At 41.0% G+C, this 21,018-nt stretch overlaps 1 protein-coding gene across 2 annotated transcripts in view; it reads right to left on the reverse strand.

Moving 5' to 3' along the window:
- LOC129331405 (calcium-activated chloride channel regulator 1-like) overlaps positions 1-20,285 on the reverse strand; it is a 59,795-nt gene extending 39,510 nt beyond the window's left edge. Inside the window, exons 1-5 of one of the 2 annotated variants that reach the window (XM_054981945.1) lie at positions 19,871-20,285; positions 9,359-9,415; positions 6,607-6,787; positions 4,578-4,718; positions 89-239 (exon numbers count right to left, since the gene is read on the reverse strand). In XM_054981945.1, the coding sequence (XP_054837920.1) occupies positions 89-239; positions 4,578-4,718; positions 6,607-6,762 (448 nt within the window). In that variant the 5' untranslated portion in view covers positions 6,763-6,787; positions 9,359-9,415; positions 19,871-20,285. Of the gene's footprint in view, positions 1-88; positions 240-4,577; positions 4,719-6,606; positions 6,788-9,345; positions 9,416-19,870 lie in introns of those variants that run through there. The other variant, XM_054981946.1, reaches the window with a different exon arrangement.
- Between the last annotated feature and the right edge of the window lie 733 nt (positions 20,286-21,018).

Consider the following 21,018-nt stretch of genomic DNA (forward strand, 5'->3'; position numbering starts at 1 on the left):
TTTATCCTGTAAATTATCTTTCCTAAATCTGTTTATTTATTTTAATGGGGAAAAATGAAAACATTTAATTTCAATTAACAAGTCTTACCTCGTGGTCCATAAACATCATGCAAACTGTCATTTGTCAGAAAGTTTGATGTGAAATGAATGTATCGTCCCTGTTCTCCGCATCCTCCATACTGCAATGTGTATGGATCATCTCCATATTTCAGGAAAGGATCTGCCACTATGACATCTGCCTAAGCAAAGAAGGACCAGGTTTAAATGTCACCATGACGGGGAATGGCAGTACATTATTTAATATTAATGTTCTATTTTGCCTCAGCAAAATGACTGTAGCCACTCAGTCATAATAACCATGCAGGCTGGGTGACTGCAGTGGCCAGGAGTAAGAGGGGAAAATCATTCTCTCTTGCCTCATGTGCTAGTGGAGCTGTAGTGAGCTGATGGAACAAGATGAAGGGAGCGATTCTTCACTTTCTCCTTCCCAACCAGCATAGCTGTTAATGCATTCCTTTCCACCACTGCACATTTGCTTTATAAACGTCACACACCTCACATTCTTTCTTATCATTCCTTTCTCTTGCCAACTCCTACAACAACGCTCCCTCCTTCCCTCAAGTAGCTCCACCTCCTTTTAACCCCCCGTATTGCATAATGGAGGTGGAGCAACAACAAACATCCAGTATGTCTTATAACACTGAAAACTTCAGGGAGATAGCTCGGATTACCCAAAAGAATACCCAAAAGCTTTTCAGTTTCTTATTCATCTGGGCTAGGATTGTCCTGGACTAGTTTTAATAGGGTTGCCCAGTCGAGCCTGGCAACTGGCAGGAGGGCTAGAGACATGAGTGTGTGTTAGGATTCTCAGGTGCCTGGGGTTTGCCCCCTTGCCTGTTGATCGCCCAGCAATCAACGGGAGGTGGCAAGTTCCAGAGGTTGCCTGCCACTGGCAGGTGCCTCAGGAATGCATGCCATGCATGCGCTCCCAACAGGCATGACAATGTCACTCCCAGAAGCAACATCATCGCGCTGGCCGCAGGAGCACTCCCACACTTCATTTGGGGCCAGTTGGGCAGAATTGGCCACACATGGAGCACGGGAGCGCTCCTGTGGCCAGTGTGACAACATCACTTCCGGGAGTGATGTCATTACGCAGGCACCAGAGTACACATGCGAAGCAATACCACACTGCTGGCATGAGGTAAGTGCCATGTCCCTCCCCCTCCCCCGCTGGGAGGGTGCAGGGACCTGGCAACCCTAGTGTGTATGGGGTGGTTCATGCCATGTCACTTCCTGGTTCAACCAAGAAGTGAAAAAAGGTTTTATCACAGAGTTTCCAACTATTTCTAGAACTACCCTTTGTCACTTTTAGGAGACCTGCCAAGCCTAGGTTTTGAATAATTTATGTAGGCCGAGCTCTCCTGCAGGTTACCAGCAAGAAAATGAAGGTGTTCCCTTGTACTCCCCACAAGGCCAGCTCACACTGAGACCTTCTCGCTTAGCTTCTCACAGAAGTACTTGACACTCCCCTTCAGCGCCTCATTCTGATCTATAGTCATTAGTTCCATGTCTCTCTTCCCTTCATCCATCTCACCTACTCATTCTTCTGTGGTGTTATTTACCCAAAACTCATTCCCATAATTTCCCCCCTTCACACCACCTGACCTCTTGTCTCCTTCCCTCCTTCCCTCTTGTCTCCTTGCTTCTCCATTTCCTTCTCTGCCAAGCACTCACAATGCCTGCTCATTGTTCCCTTCAATCTTCCCTGAGACTCCATGACACAATATGGAGCCAATTACAAGTCATAAAGTTAAAGACTCAGGTTGCGCTATGGGATCTCAAGAGAGAGATCACTTCCATCTTGGCTGTGGCCCAGCACTATAAATTGAGGCAGAGGATTTGGAATCTGAGGGGGTATCTATTAACAAAAGCAAAAAAGAAAAGGTTGAAAGAAAAGGGTGTGTGTTTGAGAAGTGCCATCAGTCATAGCTGACATGGTAAAACCCTGAGGGTTTTCAAAATAAGAGACAAATAGAAGTGGTTTCTCATTTTCTGCCTCTGTATAGCAACCCTGGACTTCCTTAGTGGTATTCCATTCGAGTACTAACCAGGGCCAACCCTACTTAGCTTCTGAAATATGATGAAATATACATGTAAAACAAACTTTCTGTTTTAAAATCAATACATTCTAAACTAAATATTATTTAATGAATATACATAAAACATCACAAAATGATCATAACATGTAAAACTCTCCTATTATTAAGACAAAAGATCAAACACTTTTCAACAAGCTGTCTTCATCTGTGGTCTAATATATAAAATTATGCAAAATATAGCTTACTCCTATGTTTTAGAATATGATGTGTATTCACTAAAGGATATTTATTTAGTTTAGAATTTAGTGGTTTCAAAATAGGCTTGTTTCTCATGTGTGTGTGTGTGTGTGCATGTGCACACCTGCACATGCACTCACACAATTTCTCCTTAACCTTTTTTGCTTTTTGATTGGTTGTAATATATTTCCCTCTATGCTTCTTTGGAAACCAAAATGGTGCCCAAACTCGTGAGAGTTCAGGCAGTATCTTGGCTGCCAAAACAAGTTTGCTGGACTGTGAAACATCCTAGATGCATGTACAGTAGGCTTGCCAGTCTCTTGGTGGGGGTGGGGGATCCCCTGCCTCCAGACTCCACCCCCTACTACCTCTCACCTGGCCAGCGGGGGGGGGGAGTGTGGGAATGCGATAGCAGGGGGCAAAGTGTGTCCCTGCACTCTGGACCACCTACTTTGCACCAGGAATGACATTATTTCTGGCACGACATGGAAGCAACAGATCATTCCGGGGGTCCAATTGACCCCAAATACTACATTGGAGAGCACAGAGACCAAGCGCTTTCCTGATGCTGTCTTCTAGTACTGATATTCAGAGGTTGCTGACATGCACGCTGAACTTAATAGCATTGTGGTCACTGTTCCTAAGTGGTACAACAACATCTACATCTCTCATTAGGTCTCGAGCCATGTTCAGAACCAAATCCAGAGTCACTACACCACTAGTTAGTTCCATGAACAGCTGCTCCAGTGCACAGTCATTTGTGATGTCTAGAAAGCTTGTTTCTATGACAGGAATTGAGAACATTGCCCAGTCGATGTGAGAGTAATTGAAGTAACCCAGTATTACAACATTTTGTACTTTAGTCACCTCCCTTATTTCCATCTACATCTTGAGATCTGCCTCACATTTTTGACTAGGGGGCAATATGCCACACTTTTAGGGTGTGGAATATCCACCCATAGTGATTCCATGGGAAAGTTTCTTCCTCTAACATTTTCTAGCTTCTTTGACTCCATGCAGTCTTTGATAAACAGAGAAATGTGGCACCCAACATGTCCCCCCTCCCCATCCTATTAATAGAGTTTATATCCAGGGATAACTGTGTCCCACTGATTTTTCCCATGTCACCAGGTTTCTAAAATAATCATGATATCTCGATTGTCATTTAGAACAAGCACCCCAGGTCCCCCATCTTGGCATGGAAACTTCAAGTATTAGCATATGAGCACTTGTACCTCATTTCCCTCACCAAGGAACCCTACCTTCCTTGGCCCTGAGATTTCCTTACATAGCCCTACTTTCCTGCCATGCACTCATTCTCAAGTTTGGGCCCATTCCCACCAATATTTTCCCTTTGGGATGAGTCAGTAAGAACTGGAGGCTCTCCTGCTCCTGTCAGCTTTCTCCCAGAAGTTAATTTAAAAGCTTCTCTACCACCTTTTTGATATTAAACACCAGCAGCTTTGTTTCCTTTCAGTACAAATGAACCCTTGTTCTTTGGGGTGGGTTCAGCTTGTTCCAGAACATTCCGGAGTGCCTAACAAATCTAAACCCTCCCGAGCACTACTTGCTTATCCACACACTGTGAGAACCCTAATCTGTTGTTGTCTGGATGCCCCTGAGCATGGAACAGGTAGCAGTTCTGAGAATGCTACCTTTGAGCCTTTACCCTTCTGCCTAGTAACTAAAGTTTATCCCGCAAGACCACACAACTACACTTCCGAATGTCACTGGTGCCAAAGTGCACTGTGATCTCTGAGTCTTCCCTTGCACTATTTATCAGCCTATCTATACAGTGCATGTTTGCAAACTTTGCACCAGCCAAGAAAGTTGCCATATGGTCAAAAAGCCCATCACAGACTTCATTCTGTATATTTCTAATAATTAGATCTCCTACTACAAAAAGCCCACCTCCTCCCAACCTCAGAGGGGTTTATTTGGTACAAGAGGATATTGGTTCATCATGCAAGGAAGAGGTCCTTTCTAAGGAATTATTTCCTCCCTACTCAGCCTGATGCTCTTCAATCTTGAGATCATCATGACAGGACAAGAGCGATCTGTACAGGAGTGATGGTTCTAGGAAGTCCAAGAAGGTCTGGCCCATATAGCACTCCGTCTTCTTTCTTAGTTCTTAGAAGCTTAGCTAAAATTCTGCTTATAGCTAAGACCTGTGGCTTCTCTCCTTGCTTTCACTGTCAACATGGGGACCAGGACTTAGTAGATATATTCCATGCTTACGTTTTCATAGGACTCTATGGTTAGTCTTCCGTATTCAGGTTTGCTTGTCCATGTCAAAGGAACTATAATTTTTATAGTCTTGAAGTAAAATCTTTGTTTTGTAGCATCGAACAGATAAGTAGATGCCTCTTTAACCATTTCCTAATGACAAAAGAAAATAATATGCATATCGTGTGTGTCAGAGCTGTGTTCAAAGGATGGTATATGCCTTTTTAAATGTATTTATTTATTTTATTAACCTTATAGCCTGCTCTCCCTGCAAGCAGGCTCAGAGCAGATTACAATGATAAACATACAAGATGAAATCAACAATAATATAATACAAATAAAATCTTCAGTATTTCAAATTGTAGCATCCGCTACAAGCACTCATATTGCACAACCCCAATCTCAAATCTTGTAGAATGGGGTGTGGCAAGCTGTGAAGTGGACAGCAAAACCAGGAGGGGATGCAGCTCCCTCCTCAGCAGGAGGCCAGTTGGATAGTTCACCTGGCTCAATCACCATAAGCCTGGTGGAACATCTCCATCTTATAGGCCCGGCGGAACGATATCTTACACGAGAATGCTCAAGTGTAGAAAGAAGCAATGTTAGCAGGGAAGTGTAGTTTACAAAAAAAGAGCCAACGGTTCTTGTCAATTTCACCTCTATACAGAGCTGAAAAAGATAGCTCCTCAGAAGATTTGTTAATTTCCTCTTCACCTCCCCAAAGGGGAGGTGAAATTGACAGAGCCTTCCAGGAGGTAAAGAGGAAATTAACAAACCCTCTGAGGAGCATTCTTTGCTGACTCTGTAGAGAGGTGAAATTGAAAGAGCCTTCAGCTCTGTCTTTTTAAACTACACTTCCCAGCTAGCATTGCATCTCACTACACTTGAGTATTCTCATGTAAGATGTCTCATGTAGAGAGACTGCCATTGAATTTTGCTGGGTGACCTTTGGCCAGTTACTTTCTGTCAGCATAACCTACCACATGGGGTGGTTGTTGTGAGGATAAAATGGAGGATGGGAAAATGATATTGTATGCTGTTTTGGATGCCCATTGAGAACAAAAGTGGGGTATAAATATCTGAATAAATATATAATTTTTGTGTAGGGAAACATTTGTTCAATAGTATGCCACTCTCTGTACTGAAGCCGGTTTCCACAGACTTGCCTTCTTATTATTATCAAGGTGGAAAAGTCATAGGCAGGAGTGATTCTGAAGTTCGTATTCCTGAGCTTCAGCATTTCGGAAAGTCCAGCTTGAAAGTTAAGTGAGCCTCACAAGTGCTAAATTTCCCCCTGGCTTGAATGATAACATTTGCAGGCAACAACACATTATTTAGGGGACAGAAAGCTGACTGCAAAATGCTACCCTTTTAACCAAACATTTCCAAACTGCTGAATTCATTTCTTCAATTCCTGTATCCTCTTACATGCTAACTTAACACCTCTCTGGAGATATTGGCTGATCATTCTAAGTCATTAAGAATGGTCTGCTGGCATCTTTTTGTGGGGGGGGGCTGTAATTTCTCTGTAAGTTAAACATATTCAATGGCCCACAATGCAATCCCACAGTTTGAATAGCAGCCCCAATTTTGCCTCTTGGCTCAAAGCAACCCATTGAAATTATTCTTCTCAGACTAGCAAACACATTGACTTATTTTACATCCCCGTTTTTCTGATAGCATACTCCATCTATTAAGCCTTTAGTGACTAGGGTTGCTGCTGCCTTTTACTGGCCCTACCACCTTGACAGAGGAGTTTAACAGGTGAACCTTTTCCTAGCATAGAGACAAATGGTGTGAAATGCTATTCCTGCTAAATTTCTCTTTGTCAGCCTGCCATTAAAAGCACAAGGCCAGAAAAAAATGATGGCTCTAGTGGCAACTATGCAATTCTGTAGTGTGCAACATCATGCATGGATCATGCATATCCCTGCTTGCAGTATAGAAGATGAATTTTACCAATGTATAAAAATGTGTCAAAGTCACTCACAGAAAAGTTACATAACTTTTAAAAGAATGGTAAAACAATTAAAAGCCTTACCTTTAAATTGCTGACAATTTTGTCATCTTCTGGTAACTGAGGATTAATTGCAATAACAACGTTTTCAAACCCACTATTGTTGAATTTTACCAAGGAACCTGTCACCCCATGTAGTAATTGTAATACCAAGACAAGAAGCCATGTATTAGCCATCATCTTTGATTCTGCCAGTTACACCAGCCTAAGAAAAATAATGGCACAAGAGGGTTATGTATGCATATACTTATATACACATACGCTGAAAACGCCTATGTGCTTTATGACAGAACTTTGAACTGCCAAAGAAGTTCTTCAATTTGTCAGAGTAGTCAATATGATATTTGGTTATAAGTTAACAATCAGGGGAAATCTCCAAAGGATATGTTAATCAACAAGTTTCATTTCCTTGTCCTGCTCTCGTCATTAATAGACTTCAAACATTTAAAAATAAAGCTTAATCTAAACAGCAGTTTGGAATTTCTGATTTGCCTCATAGCTATGCATAGAAGAATTGCATAGCTGTAGTGGAAGGACAAAAGCAACAGACTAATCCCTGGGATGGAATGAGATTCTCTACCACAAACATCTTTTAAATACGTAGCATGACAATAATAATATATCTTAATACTGCTGGGATTTACTGAACTGAGAAAAATGTGTTTACCCTGTAGAACAAATAGCAGCTCTTAGGTGGTGAGGAGGGCTTAACTGAGACCAGGAAATTAGTAAACTTCCTTCTCTTATGCTGAAGCTCTGATCCAAATCCTCCCTCTTCCCTGGACCTGCTGCTTACCCATAAAAATGTTCAGGAGATCCCCGTTCACACGTCTCCTTGGGTTTCATCCAGTTTGATTCTTAGATATATAATTAATTTTTTCACTTTCTGCCTACTAAAGTGGCAATGTGGATATATGTCAGATGGGAGCTGATGAACTGAGGTTCTGTCATTAAACTGGAGGTGCTTTATGGTACTTTGTAGAAACCCTTAAATTGCTACATCAGAAATACGCGACTATGTGCAATCTGAAAAGAGAGGATGAGGCTGCTTTCAAAGGAAATGTCTCCAAGAATAATCAATTGCATAAACAAGGTCAGCCTGATAGGCAAAATATTCAGATGCTACTTACCATGTAAATGTGTATCACACGCTTGTTATGTACAGTGAAACAAAAAAGGAGCCAATCCAGGCTAGCCTAGGAATTTCGTCTGGATTTATCAGTATTCTTTCACTCCATTTTAAAGGAGAGTTCAAACAATGCCATTTGGAACCTGTTGCGGATCAGCACTTCCCCTGTTCTTTGTTCATCTTTTTTCAAACCTTTTTTTGTGCAGATCAGGGAATGAATAATTAAGTTGTAATTCTGCATATGGCTGGGAAGAATCTGTTATGTTTCAATATACTTTAATGGGACTTACTTTTAGAATAGATATTATTAGACTCTGCCTTTTATGTGTGAAATGAAAAGTCACAGAATTGGAATGGAGGTACAGCACTGAATAAAGAGGACATGTAATCACTGCTATAATTCTATTTCTTAGTGATGTGAAATTACTCTTGTATGGATAATCACATCTTTTTCCCCAATCTAAAATTTTGGAATTTTTAATGTTTTGTGGATCTGAACAGTTCACTCCAGAGGACAATATCACAGTGGGGTCAGCTCTGACATATATCTGCATTTCCCATAGAAAACCAGGGTCCCTTGCCAGGGCAGGCAAGAGCACTCGTGCACTAGTGGCTACAGTAGCTTGACCAAAATGTTCGCTGCAGCTGTCAGAGCAGCCACCTAGTTTCCTATCCTCTTCTGAGAGGCAAGAGTATCTAGCAAAACCTGATAGTACCGGTTCCTAAGCTCAAGAGTAGCACACATGCTTCTGGGATGTGTAGTTTGATGCCTACTTGATGCCCTGAAGATAGTGTGGCTTTTACCTGGCTATCTCACAACTCTTGACCTCACAAAGGGATATTGCCAGATTCTTGTGCAGAAGGCTAAACAAAGACTGCTTTTTTCAGTTCTGCATTATACCCTTTGGCTTGCATGATGTGGCCACCACATTCTTAAACTGCTCACCCTCAATTCCAGATCATTAATGAACAAATTAAATAATATTGGTCCCAATATTAGTCCTTGTGGGATCCCACTGTTTACTTCCCTCAGTTGAAAGAACTGCCCATTTACTCCTACTCTCTGCTTCCTGTTATTTAACCAGTTTTTAATCCATAAGAGGACCTGTCCTCATATTCCAGCTACTTAGCTTATTCAGGTATCTTTTGGTGAAGTACCTTGTCAAGGAAGAGCAAAAGATTCAATAAGAGAGGTCATTTCAGTGCCATTCCCATGACATCAATAAAATTTGATTCCACTATCTGACTGTATATGTATAGCTTAAAAAAACCTACACTAAGTATTTCTCCATAGCTGTTGAATTCATTTTAAAGGTATGCAGTGCCAGTAAATGAACGTAAGCAACCAACTGGACTTTGAATGAAGTGTCATACATACAAAGGGTACCAATAATTCTCTGCCTTTATCACTTTTCATGAATGCTCAAACACAAGGAACAACATTGCACTGAAGTAACCTGTCATTTTGCCGTAAGGCACTCCCATGTAGGACTTTTGAAATTCTTGCTGAGATTTAACACTAAGTAGTTGACTCATGTCTCTTTAAATCCATGTCTAACCCAACCATATGAAGTGGATAAGGTGGGGGTCATGTTTGCAGAGCACAACAATGAGGGCAGGTGACTCATACTCACACCTGACTCCTACCTCTCTTTCCAAAACACTTTTCTTCCAGCCCAACTTTCTTCTGGTATCAAAGCTCACCTGAGGAAAAAAGCACCTGATTAGACAATGCTGTAGGTAGATGGAGAATCTCACTCTGCTCACATGAGCCCCTTTGGTTCTAAAAATTGAATCTTCCCAACAACTATATATGTGATTATGGAAGACCTTCATTTGAAATGTGGTGCTGGAGGAGAGTTTTGCGTATACCATGTATGGCCAAAACGACAAATAAATGGATAGTAGATCAAATCAAGCCTGAATTCTTCCTAGAAGCTAAAATGACATCGTACTTTGTGCTACAAAGTGCTATTGTACTTTGGTCACATGATGAGAAGACAAGTTTGTCTGGAAAAATCAGTAATGCTAGGAAAAGTGGAAGGCAGTAGGAAAAGAGGAAGACCCAAAATGAGATGGCTTGACTCAATAAAAGAAGCCACATCCTCCAGTTTGCAGGATCTGCACAAGTCTGTTAATGATAGGATGTTTTGGAGGATTTTCATTCATAGGGTTGCCATAGGCTGGAGGCAACTTGACAGCACATAATGCGTGCGTGCGTGCGCACGCGCGTGCGCACACACACACACACGGAAGACCTGTATTCACAGAAACAGGCCTGGCAATTTCACAGACCTAGTCTGGCTCTATGAAACCCACATCCCAGTGTCACATTGCTGACAGCAGCAGGGTTTCTTTGCAGCAGCTCTCTGAGCAAGTGTGATCAGTCTTCAGGGACACTTGCTGTCAGATCAAAACTAAACAGCTCCTGCTTTTAAGGAATCCATTTCACTCACAAAGATTTAACTTCCAGAAAATGAAGAGGGAATACAAAAGCCTCTACCAAGCTTCCATTTAGACCACTGGCAAACTGTGGATCATGACCAAAAGGAGTGTCAATTCTCTTGTGGGACAGGATGCAATAAGAGGAATATGGTGAACAAGGAGAGGAGACTGTCAATGGCAAATCTGGATTTGCCTCTGCATAATGTGTGAAATGGCCATGAAATGCAGACAGCTGCTCAATAACGGCATTGTTGTGGCTTTGCTACCCTGACCTGGATAGCCCAGGTAAGCCTGATCTCATCAGATCTCCGAAGCTAAGCATGGTCAACCTTGGTTAGTAATTGGATGGGAGACCTCCAACTGTAAGGATCTGCCAAGTAACTCTCAAAAGACTTCACTGTATGAGTCCAGGAACTGCATGAGTTAAAGAACTTTATTGGTAAGTTACTAGTATCAAACTCCGACTGCATCCTTGCCAGCAATGGCATTTCTCTACAAGCACATAACACATATAGGATTCTAAGCACACCCTAATCCCCAGAGTCCCCATCCCCCTTCAAGTAACTGTTAGCTAAGTTCAAGAGGAAGAATCTGAGTGGGCAAAAGCAGAGATGGTGTGCCAGACATTTCAAGGTCGTGAATGTTCATCCAAGCACTGCTTCCCAGGCTAAGGAGAGAACTCATAGATAACGACAGAACTAGCCCCCTCCCATGCATTCCAGACAGCTTCAGTCTGTATTATCAGAGTCCAAACAGTACACAGGATGCTGCAGGGTATGGCAATACACAGGACCTTGCAGAGTATGACAGGTGGCATCCTGATACCAATGAAGACCAGTGTTGCAGAGGCAGGCAATGGCAAACCACCTCTGTTAGTCTCTTGCCATGAAAACCCCACCAGGGGTCACCATAAGTCAACTCTGACTTGAGGGCACTCTCCATCACCACCACACTGGCTTTGCTATGAAATCACAGGGCTTTTGCACAATCAGGCACTCACCTGGAAAACCCAGTTCACAATGGAAGGCTGTGTGACAGAGTGGAGGAAATCATACCCTCTCCCCAAATACACTGTATTCTAATGGTACATTGAACTCTGTTGCCTGAACATAATAATTGTACTTTCATGATCCAAAAGAACAGAAAGCCATGACTGTCCGATTGTAGACAAAATCCACAATGGCTGGCTTTATGCTTAAATGGAACAGAGATCCCAGGTCATAAAGAACATTAAAGTATTTATTTCACAGGAGCAATATACATGCTCCATTCCCCAACCCAAACCCAGTGAATATTTGCTGTGGAAGTGAATGCCCTAATTTCTGTAGGGCTTGGATCATGATGACCCTTAATGTTCAAAAGCATGATCAAAACATAAGCTTGGATGTGTGGGATATGTGAGTACAGCTCACTGGATGAGGAAAATGTGTTCATAACTTGATATTTTAATATATGAACTTATTTTATTGTATAAAATAATTAGTAATTGAAGGATCCTTTTTATAAATAAACATTTTAAGTTGCACAGAGTGATTATGATTAAAGCCCATCTGTTGTATGCTTTGTTGTATAGAAAGGTTGGGGGTGATGTGGCAAAATTTGTAGCAGATAATATCTGTCATAAGGCAGGAGATTTTCTTAAAGACTCAAAAATGTCTCAGCTCAGTCCTGCGCAACTCATATCACAACTCTAACAGCGCAATCCTAAGAAGAGTTACTCTAGTCTAAGTCCATTGAAATCAATTAAATCAATGGGCTTAGACTGGAGTAATGCTTGTTAGGATGCACTGTATATGTGTTACTTCTGAATCCTGGGATTGGAGTCGTAGTGCAAAGAACAAGCATGGCATGGGGATCATGTTAGTTAGGATTTGGGAGACCTGAGCTTGCACCCCATTCAGACATGAGGCTCACTGGGTGACCTTGGGCCAGTTACTCTTTCCCAGCCTACCTTATAGAGCTGTTGTGAGGATAAAATGGAGGGGGGAAGAACTACATATGCCACTGGAGCTCCTCTGAGCAAGAGTAAAAAATTTTTAAATGCGATAGCTAGATCACCATAATCAATAGCATTAAGGTACCTGAGACTCAGATAACCATGAGGGATTTACAGATCTCTTCCTTTGAATCAGACTCTTACCTCTTGTCCAAAGCAAAGGCATACAGCCAAGGGAGGGAACAGAAGGCCAACTTTATATCCTAGTTGAAATGGAAATTAGAGAATATACACTAGTGGCCAAAATTGTGGAAACCTTTTGGGAAAAGTGTATTTTTGAGGTTTGATGGCTCATAACACCACTTTTTTTTTTGGAGTAATACCATAAAATTATATATCAATGGAAAGATAATTTAATCAAGAATGTAATGCAATAACTTTTATGAAGCAAAATTTTTTGGAACAGTAGTTATTAAGAAGAAAATTGAAACACATAGAAAACATGAGTTATACAATTCTCACCATGTCAGTTAATACTTAGTTGGGTAACCTTTTGCTTTAATTATGGCCTTACAACGCCTTCCCGTGGAGTGAACCAAGTTTTTTAGTTCTGCAGCTGTTATAATGTGAAACCACGATTGAGTTATTGCTTCTTTTAATTGAGTTTTATTGCTAGGTTGTTTCTCACTAACCAGTTTCTTTAGTTGGATCCATAGATTTTCGATGGGGTTAAGGTCTGGGCTATTCCCGGGCCATTCCAACAGTGGAATATGATTATCTTGAAACCACTTTTTGCACACAGCAGCAACATGACATGGAGCTGAATCTTGTTGAAATATAAATGCTTCATTATCTTGGAAAAGATCACATGTGGGAGGCTTCAGTTTGGGCTCAAGTATTTCATTTATGTATTTTGGGGCATTTATATTGCCATTTATCACACAAATTCTGCCCACACCTTTTGATGTCATACAACCCCATATCATAACACTAACTGGGTGTTTCACGGTAGATGTGATGTGATCAGGATGCAAATCTTCTCCGATTCTTCTTCTCACTTATTTTATGCCATCACTACCAAACAGGGAGATTTGGGTCTCATCACTCCAAATAACACTATCCCATTGTTCCGCTGTCCAGTTAACATGGGTTTTAGCCCAGTTTAATCTTTTCAACCTTTGTTTGAGAGATAACAATGGTTTTTTTCGTGGAATTCTAGCATTAAGACCAAATTCCTCTAGTCTGCGCTGAACAGTCCTGGTACTCAACTTCACATTGAATTGCACCATTTCGTTCTGTATACACCCCGATGATTTTCTTCTGTCACCTAGGCTCAGTCTCTCAGTTCTTCTATCATCCCTTGCTTGTGTGCACCTTTTCCTGCCTTTACCAGTCTGGTTTTGTAGTGACTGAGTTGCCTTATACCTCTTCAAAAATTTAGAAATGCCAACTTTTTCCACCAATTTTTCTTCTAATTTCTTCATAACTGTAGCCTTGTTCACTTATAATAGTACTATTTTACATCGCTTTCTGGGTGACCAGTCAACTCTTTGTGCCATTTCTTTAATTGTATTATGTTGAATGGCTACATTCAAATGAAGGAAAGCTACTTCATATCAACCTAAGCAAGTTGTGCTTCCTTTTCCTGGTTATTTGGCTATAACATTTGATAGAATACAGATAATTGAACAAACTTTGTTGCATTACATTCTTGATTAAATTCTCTTTCCATTGATATATCATTTTATGGTATTACTCCCCAAAAAGGTGGTGTTATGAGCTATCAAACCTCAAAAATGCACTTTTTCCAAAAGGTTTCCACAATTTTGGCCACTAGTGTAAAACAACTGGTGACCAAAGCCAGAACCCCTTCACAACACCAGTAAACTGTAGGTTCTCCTCTAGCGTGTAATCATTTTAAATAGTTGACCTCTTCCTTTATTCATTATAGGGCTCTCTCATATTCCTAAATTGGTAGGGAAAATCCCCACAAAGTGCCTGGAGGGAAATAATTCACAAGTTACAAGGATGAGCAGGACATTGCTTTTTATAAGTGCAGGACCATAGACAAATTAATCACCTTTGCAAGGTGATGGTGACCATTGGTATAATTTTATTTATTTACTTAATTTATAGCCGATCTTTCTCACTGGGACTCAAGGCATATTAGAAAATATACAAAACAATTTAGACAGACAGCATAAGATATCCAATAAACAATGCAATGGGACTAGAATTCAGAATTAGGAAATAATGCAAATTAAAAAATCTCTAAGGCTTAATATACCATAAAAGTGCAGAAAGTTAGTTACAAAGGGGATGTGCCCCTCCCAAAAATCTGACTGATCTGGATCCAGATTTCAAGGATACTTTAAAAAATTGTGTGTGTGTGTGTGTGTGTGTTAAATGCCGTCATGTTGCCTCCAATTTATGGTGACCCTATGAATGAAAGTCCTCCATAATATCCTATCATTAACAGACTTGCTCAGATCCTGCTAACTGGAGGACATGGCTTCTTTTATTGAGTCAAGACATCTCATTTTAGGTCGTTCTCTTTTCCTACTGCCTTCCACTTTTTCTAGCATTATTGACTTTTCCAGAGAATCTTGTCTTCTAATGATGTGACCAAAGTATTTTTTTTAAATTTTTTTATTGGTGAGTACATAAATTTTACATAAATTCCCCATATTACCTAAATTATAACAACCCCCACCCTTTCCCCCCCTCCTTATTGACTTCCAACAGCTTTCCAACCCTTAACCCATCTTATCGTTTAAGTTATTTTTAACTATATTCTTCTAAATCTTATATATATTGTATCCCTTATTCTAAGCATGTTCAAATTATTCTGTATCTCAGATTCTCTAATATATCCATTCTATTCCTAACTGTTTAACCTATCTATTTTTAATACAATCTTCTTAATAATAGTATTAGCTTAGATTAATTAATAACTAAATTTCCCCATTAATGGTAAAGTTACTTCTCTCTCCCCTTTATAAAATCACAAACTAATAATTCTCAAACTGCCACAGTCCTCCTTTCACATCCCATTTTTTTTCTAAATATTGTTTCAGTTTCCCCCAGTCTGCAAAATATTCTCCTGGATCCAGATCTTTCAATTTTCTTGTCATTTTGTCCATTTCTGCCATGTATAACAATTTGTAAATCCAATCTTCTATAGTTGGTATTTCTTGCACTTTCCATTTCTGCGCATACAAAAGTCTTGCTGCCGTAGTCATGTAAAATAACAATGTTCTATACTGCACTGGAACATCTTCCATTCAATGTGACCAAAGTATGATAGCCTCGGTTTTGTCATTTAATTTTAGCTTCTAGGGAGAATTCAGGCTTCATTAGATCTAGTACTCACTTAGTTGTCTTTTTGGCCATCCATGGTATCTGCAAAACTCTCCTTCAGCACCACATTTCAAATGAATCAACTTTCTTTCTGTCAGCTTTCTTCATTGTCCAACTTTCACATCCAAACATAGTAATGGGGAATACCATAGTTTGGATTATCATGATCTTGGTTCCCAGAGAGATATCTTTAAGGAACTTATCTAGCTACCTCACAGCTGCTCTTCCAAGTATCAATCTTCTTCTGATTTCTTCATTGCAGTCTCCTTTTTTGTTGATGATTGAGCCAAGGAATAGAAAATCTTGAACAATTCAGTTTTCTCATTGTCAGCTTTAAAATTGTGTAATTCCTCAGTAATCATTACTTTGTCCTCTTGATGTTCAGCTGTAATCCTGCTTTGGCGCTTTCTCCTTTAACCTTCATCAGTATTCATTTCAAGTCTTCACTATTTTCTGCCAGTACTGTGGTGTCATCTTCATATCTCAAATTGTTAATGTTCCTTCCACCAATTTTCACTCCACCTTCTGCTAGATCTAATCCAGCTTTCCTTATGATATACTCTGCATAGAGGTTGAACAGGTAGGGAGATAATATACATCCTTGTCTGACACCCTTGCCAATTGGAAACCATTCTGTTTTCCCATGTTCTGTTCTAACAGTAGCCTCTTGTTCAGAGTACAGGTTGCGCATCAAAACAATCACATGTTGTGGCACTCCTGTTTCTTTTAAGACTTTTCATAGCTTTTCATGATCCACAGAGTCAAAAGCTTTGCTGTAATCTATAAAACACAGGCTGATTTTCTTCTGAAACTCCCTGGTAGGTTCCATTAGCCATTGCAAATTTACAATGTGATTCTCTGGTGCCTCTTCCTTTTCTGAATCCAGCTTGAACATCTGGCATTTCTCATTCCATATATGGTAAGAGTCTTTGCTGTAGGATTTTGAGCATCACTTTGTTTACATGGGAAATTAACGTGATAGTCCGATAGTTGCTGCACTCTTTCGCATCCTCTTTTTTGGAATTGGAATGTAGACTGTTTCCAGTCCATGGGCCACTGCTTTGTGTTCCATATTTGCTGGCATGTTCTTGTTAAGATTCTGATGGACTCCATTTCTAAAGCTTGAAATAGGTCTATTGGTATTCCATCTACTCCAGGGGCTTTATTTCTCCCAATTGCTTTGAGGGTGGGAGCATCATCCACTTCCACTCTCTGCCCTCCACCACCACTCACCTGACCAGCAGGGGGGAAAGGTAGGAGAACAGGTCTCCTGGGTATGCTTCCAGAGTGATGTAATAATGTCACTCCCAGGAGTGATGTCATTGTGTCACCCTGAGAGCACTCTTGCACTTTGCAGCAGGTGGAGGAGGCACCTCACAGTAGCTGACTTTGGCCTAACTGCTGCTCCTTTTCCTTTATTGGTAGAGTCTGTTTTAAACAAATAGGAGACGCCAGGGATTATTAAAAGAACCCATTTAGTAGCCAGCATTATTAGTTGTGATAGGGGAATGGGATGATCTAGTAGGGCTCCTCCCTATTATACTGCAGCACTCTTCTTTGTACATCTGCAAGGTCAAAGCTTCATAGCAGGTCTTGGATGCCATAAAAAACTAATCATTATCCAAATCCTGCCGTGAGACATATTTTCCCCAAATTCATTAGTTTCTTATGACAGCTTCCCATTGTTTGATTGCAAATATTCTTGGAAGATTGCCAGCCTAAAAAGTAAACTGGAATATCCTTGCTGAAAAATGTGTATGTTTTAGTGTGGTTTGTGAAATATCGAATTGTAGAATGCATTTAATACTTTAGAATTCAGGCAGCATGAAATTCTTAACTTGACACACACATAAACACCACTTGGAGTCTGTTCCTGTCATTCCACTGTCATTGATAGGTGCTTCTTCTGTCATCATAGTTGGGATTTACAAGGAAGTGTAGGGTTGTTATGATGGTAAAGAGAGGGGTTAGATTCTCTACTTGTGGTTTAACTTGTGATTTTGAAGGGTCAGCTGTTGGGCCCACTTCTTCATGAGATCTGGAGATAGTTCTTGTTCAGATTGTGTATTGGTAGAACTAGGGAATATGGGGCCCCAAGGGCAACCACACCCAGCCCACAATCATGTAACTGCTCTCTGGCCTATGATGGCAGCAGTGATTGAACAACAGTATCATAAAATGTACATTGATTGCTGTCTAGATCATGGTGCATGTGTACATTTCATAGTAGAAGCAAATTTAAATTTCTTGCAAGATTTTATAGTGTAATAAAATTCTGTTTTACTCAATAAAATTGCTTGCATTGGTGATATAATAGGGCTGGCCGTGTACAGTAAGTATTTGGCAGAGGAAAAAATGTGCTTTATCTGCTTTAGTAGATGTTAGTCTAAGTAATTTATTTCATTCACTTTGACACTTTACACCTGATCCCCTTGTTCTAACAATGGAAACGGGTCCAGTCCTGCAGCCATCAGCCGTTAATGTGGCATTAGAGCAAAGTGATGGTCAGAACCAACATGGTTCTGATGGTTAGAGTGTTGGACTAGGGAGATCCGTGTTCAGAATCCCTACTCTGCCTTGAAGCTCACTGAGCGACGTTGGGCTAGTCGCTCTCTCTCAGCTAAAACATATTTCACAGGGTTGTTGTGAGAATAAAATGGGAAGGGGGGAGAAAACCAAGCATTCCCCCTTAGTTCCTTGGAGGAAGGGCGGGATAAAAAAGTAATGAAGATTTTTTTTTCAGGTGGGAGGAGAAGAGGGCAGAAGATGGCCCATAAGGAAGATAGTTAAGTGCTGTGGGAACAGTCCCTTCCTTTACTATGCTACGTAGTAGGGTTAATCTACGTTTTGCATTGGCAGAAAGGAGGGTTGGAGGGCTAGCCAGGCAAGCTTTGGATTATTTCACACAGTATGTCATCTTGGACTATAGTGCTGGGCTGGTATGAAACTGCACCTTAGATCTTCTCCATATTCCCTGCTGACCGTACATTCCCCTCACCTTATCCATCTGGGCTCATCTAGGAAGTGAGCTTTTTCCTCTGTTGTACTGTCTTTACATATTGGTCTGCCAGAGATTAGGTGCTTTCTTTGCTTGCATTTAGAGAGGATGCAAAACTTATTTTTCCAGAAGGCTATGTTGATATTTCACTGTTTTAAAATCTTGTCAGCTGTTATGAGCCATTTCGAAAAGCAAAATATTCATTTCTTGCAAAATACACATAAATACATACAAGCCTGACATCAGTATAGCACATGATGGAATCAGGTTGTAATTTTTGGGTTCTACAGTGTGCTGTACCACATACCATCTTTTACTGTTGTGATCTTCTTTTCTAGTTCTCCTGTCTTTCAGACATAATAAATTATGTTTGTATATGAGATGTTATTACAGATTGTATACGGAAATGTTATGACAGATTGCGTATAGAAACAGAGAAAGCATGTGTATGTGCAGTTGCTGATCTTATGAATTTGCAAGGTGGTACCCTCAGAAGGTTTTGCTCAGATGAACAAAGTTGTCACAGTGGGTCATAGTAGGAGAAGCAGTCCTGTATCTATGTAGGTCCAAGACCCGCACTATAGCCCAAGGCTGACATACCGTGTGAAATAATCCAAAGCTTGCCTGGCTAGCCCTCCAACCCTCCTTTCTGCCAATGCAAAACGTAGATTAACCCTACTACGTAGCATAGTAAAGGAAGGGACTGTTCCCACAGCACTTAACTATCTTCCTTATGGACCATGCTCAGGCTTCTGCCCTCTTCTCCTCCCACCTGAAAAAAAAATCTTCATTACGTTTTTATCCCGCCCTTCCTCCAAGGAACTAAGGGGGGAATGCTTGGTTTTCTCCCCTCTTCCCATTTTATTCTCACAACAACCCTGTGAAATATGTTTTAGCTGAGAGAGAGCGACTAGCCCAACGTCGCTCAGTGAGCTTCAAGGCAGAGTAGGGATTCTGAACACGGATCTCCCTAGTCCAACACTCTAACCATCAGAACCATGTTGGTTCTGACTATCACTTTGCTCTAATGCCACATTAACGGCTGATGGCTGCAGGATTGGACCCGTTTCCATTGCTAGGTTTATCTATATGGGTCCAAGACCATTACAGGTCTTGAAAGTGATAATCAGTACCTTGAATTGAACCCAGTAACTGACTGGTAACCAATAGAGTGACTGCAGAATGGGTGTGATATGCATGCTCCATCAAGCTCTGGCTAGTAAACAAGCTGAGGTGTTCTATACCAACCACATACACATAGGCATCACTCTTGGGCTTAACAGTGCCACAAGGGAACTCATCACTTAGAGTCTTCCCCTCCCTTTTGCCCCTGCTCATCATCAGCTGCTATGATCCCTTCATTTATACCCTTCAACCCACAATTAACAATTGCTGTTTCTTTAAATTAAGCCCACAGTACCTTCCATGGGTTTGGGTCCTGCTTGCTGGACCCACCTCACTTAGAAGCAGCTCTGCCTGGTGTTGCCCTTGGCTGTCTGGTCCTCTTTGTCTCCAGTCCCGGAGCCTTTTCCCTTTCCTGAGGACTGTCTCTGTTCTTCGCCTTTGTCTCCAATCCCAGAGCCTTTTCCTTTTCTTGAAGACTGTCTGTTCTTCACCTTTGTCTCCAATCCCAGAGCCTTTTCCTTTTCTTGAAGACTGTCTGTTCTTCACCTTTGTCTCCAATCCCAGAGCCTTTTCCTTTTCTTGAAGACTGTCTGTTCTTCACCTTTGTCTCCAATCCCAGAGCCTTTTCCTTTTCTTGAAGACTGTCTGTTCTTCACCTTTGTCTTCAGTCCCAGGGTCTTTCCCTTTCCTGAGGGCCTTTCCCTGCCTTGTATGTGGGACTTCTCCTTTTCTCCTAGCTGGGTCTACCTTTTTATCAGGTTCCAAGCTGGGGGAAGAGAAAGCCACCCTGCCCACTGCAACCATGATCTGCCCCTCCCCAGCTGCTTTTAAACTCAGCTGGGCCTGTTGCAACAGTGCAGGGCTTATGTGTAGCTCTTCTCTCACAATAGGATTTTCTTTGGAAATAAAAGCATGAGCACTCCTTCATTCCTTACATGTTCTATACATGTTTAAAACATGAATGTATAGTTTTTTAGAACAAAGAAACTTAAGAAATCAGCTACATGACAAGATCTAATCCTACAAATTCAGGAGAGTAGTCAACTAACCTAATCCTATTCTGAATTGCCGCTGCAAAAGGAGTTTAAGACTTAAGCCTCCATGCACAATCTGTAAGAACAAGGCAGGCCGTTTCACCTTGTGGAACGGCCTGCCTGAGGAGATCAGGAAGGTCCTCAGGTTTGTAGCGAATTTTATAATGCACAAAAATGTTCACTTCAGGATGACATTTTTTATAAAGAGAATAGGATTCTAGTCTATTTCAGTGTTTAGTGTATGTATCTTCTTGTTTTTACTCCATTGTCCTCTACTGGTGTATAATCTAGGATTTGGGATCCAGTTTTGTAGCTGGATTTATTCTAATCTGGCATAATCCAGTTATGTTGGATCATGTAAGAGAACCCCAGATCAGAACCAGGGAACCAAACTCTGCTGGGCCAGATT

Source organism: Eublepharis macularius, chromosome 5 (assembly GCF_028583425.1).
Source record: "Eublepharis macularius isolate TG4126 chromosome 5, MPM_Emac_v1.0, whole genome shotgun sequence".
In the NCBI taxonomy this organism is placed as follows: Eukaryota; Metazoa; Chordata; class Lepidosauria; order Squamata; family Eublepharidae; genus Eublepharis; species Eublepharis macularius.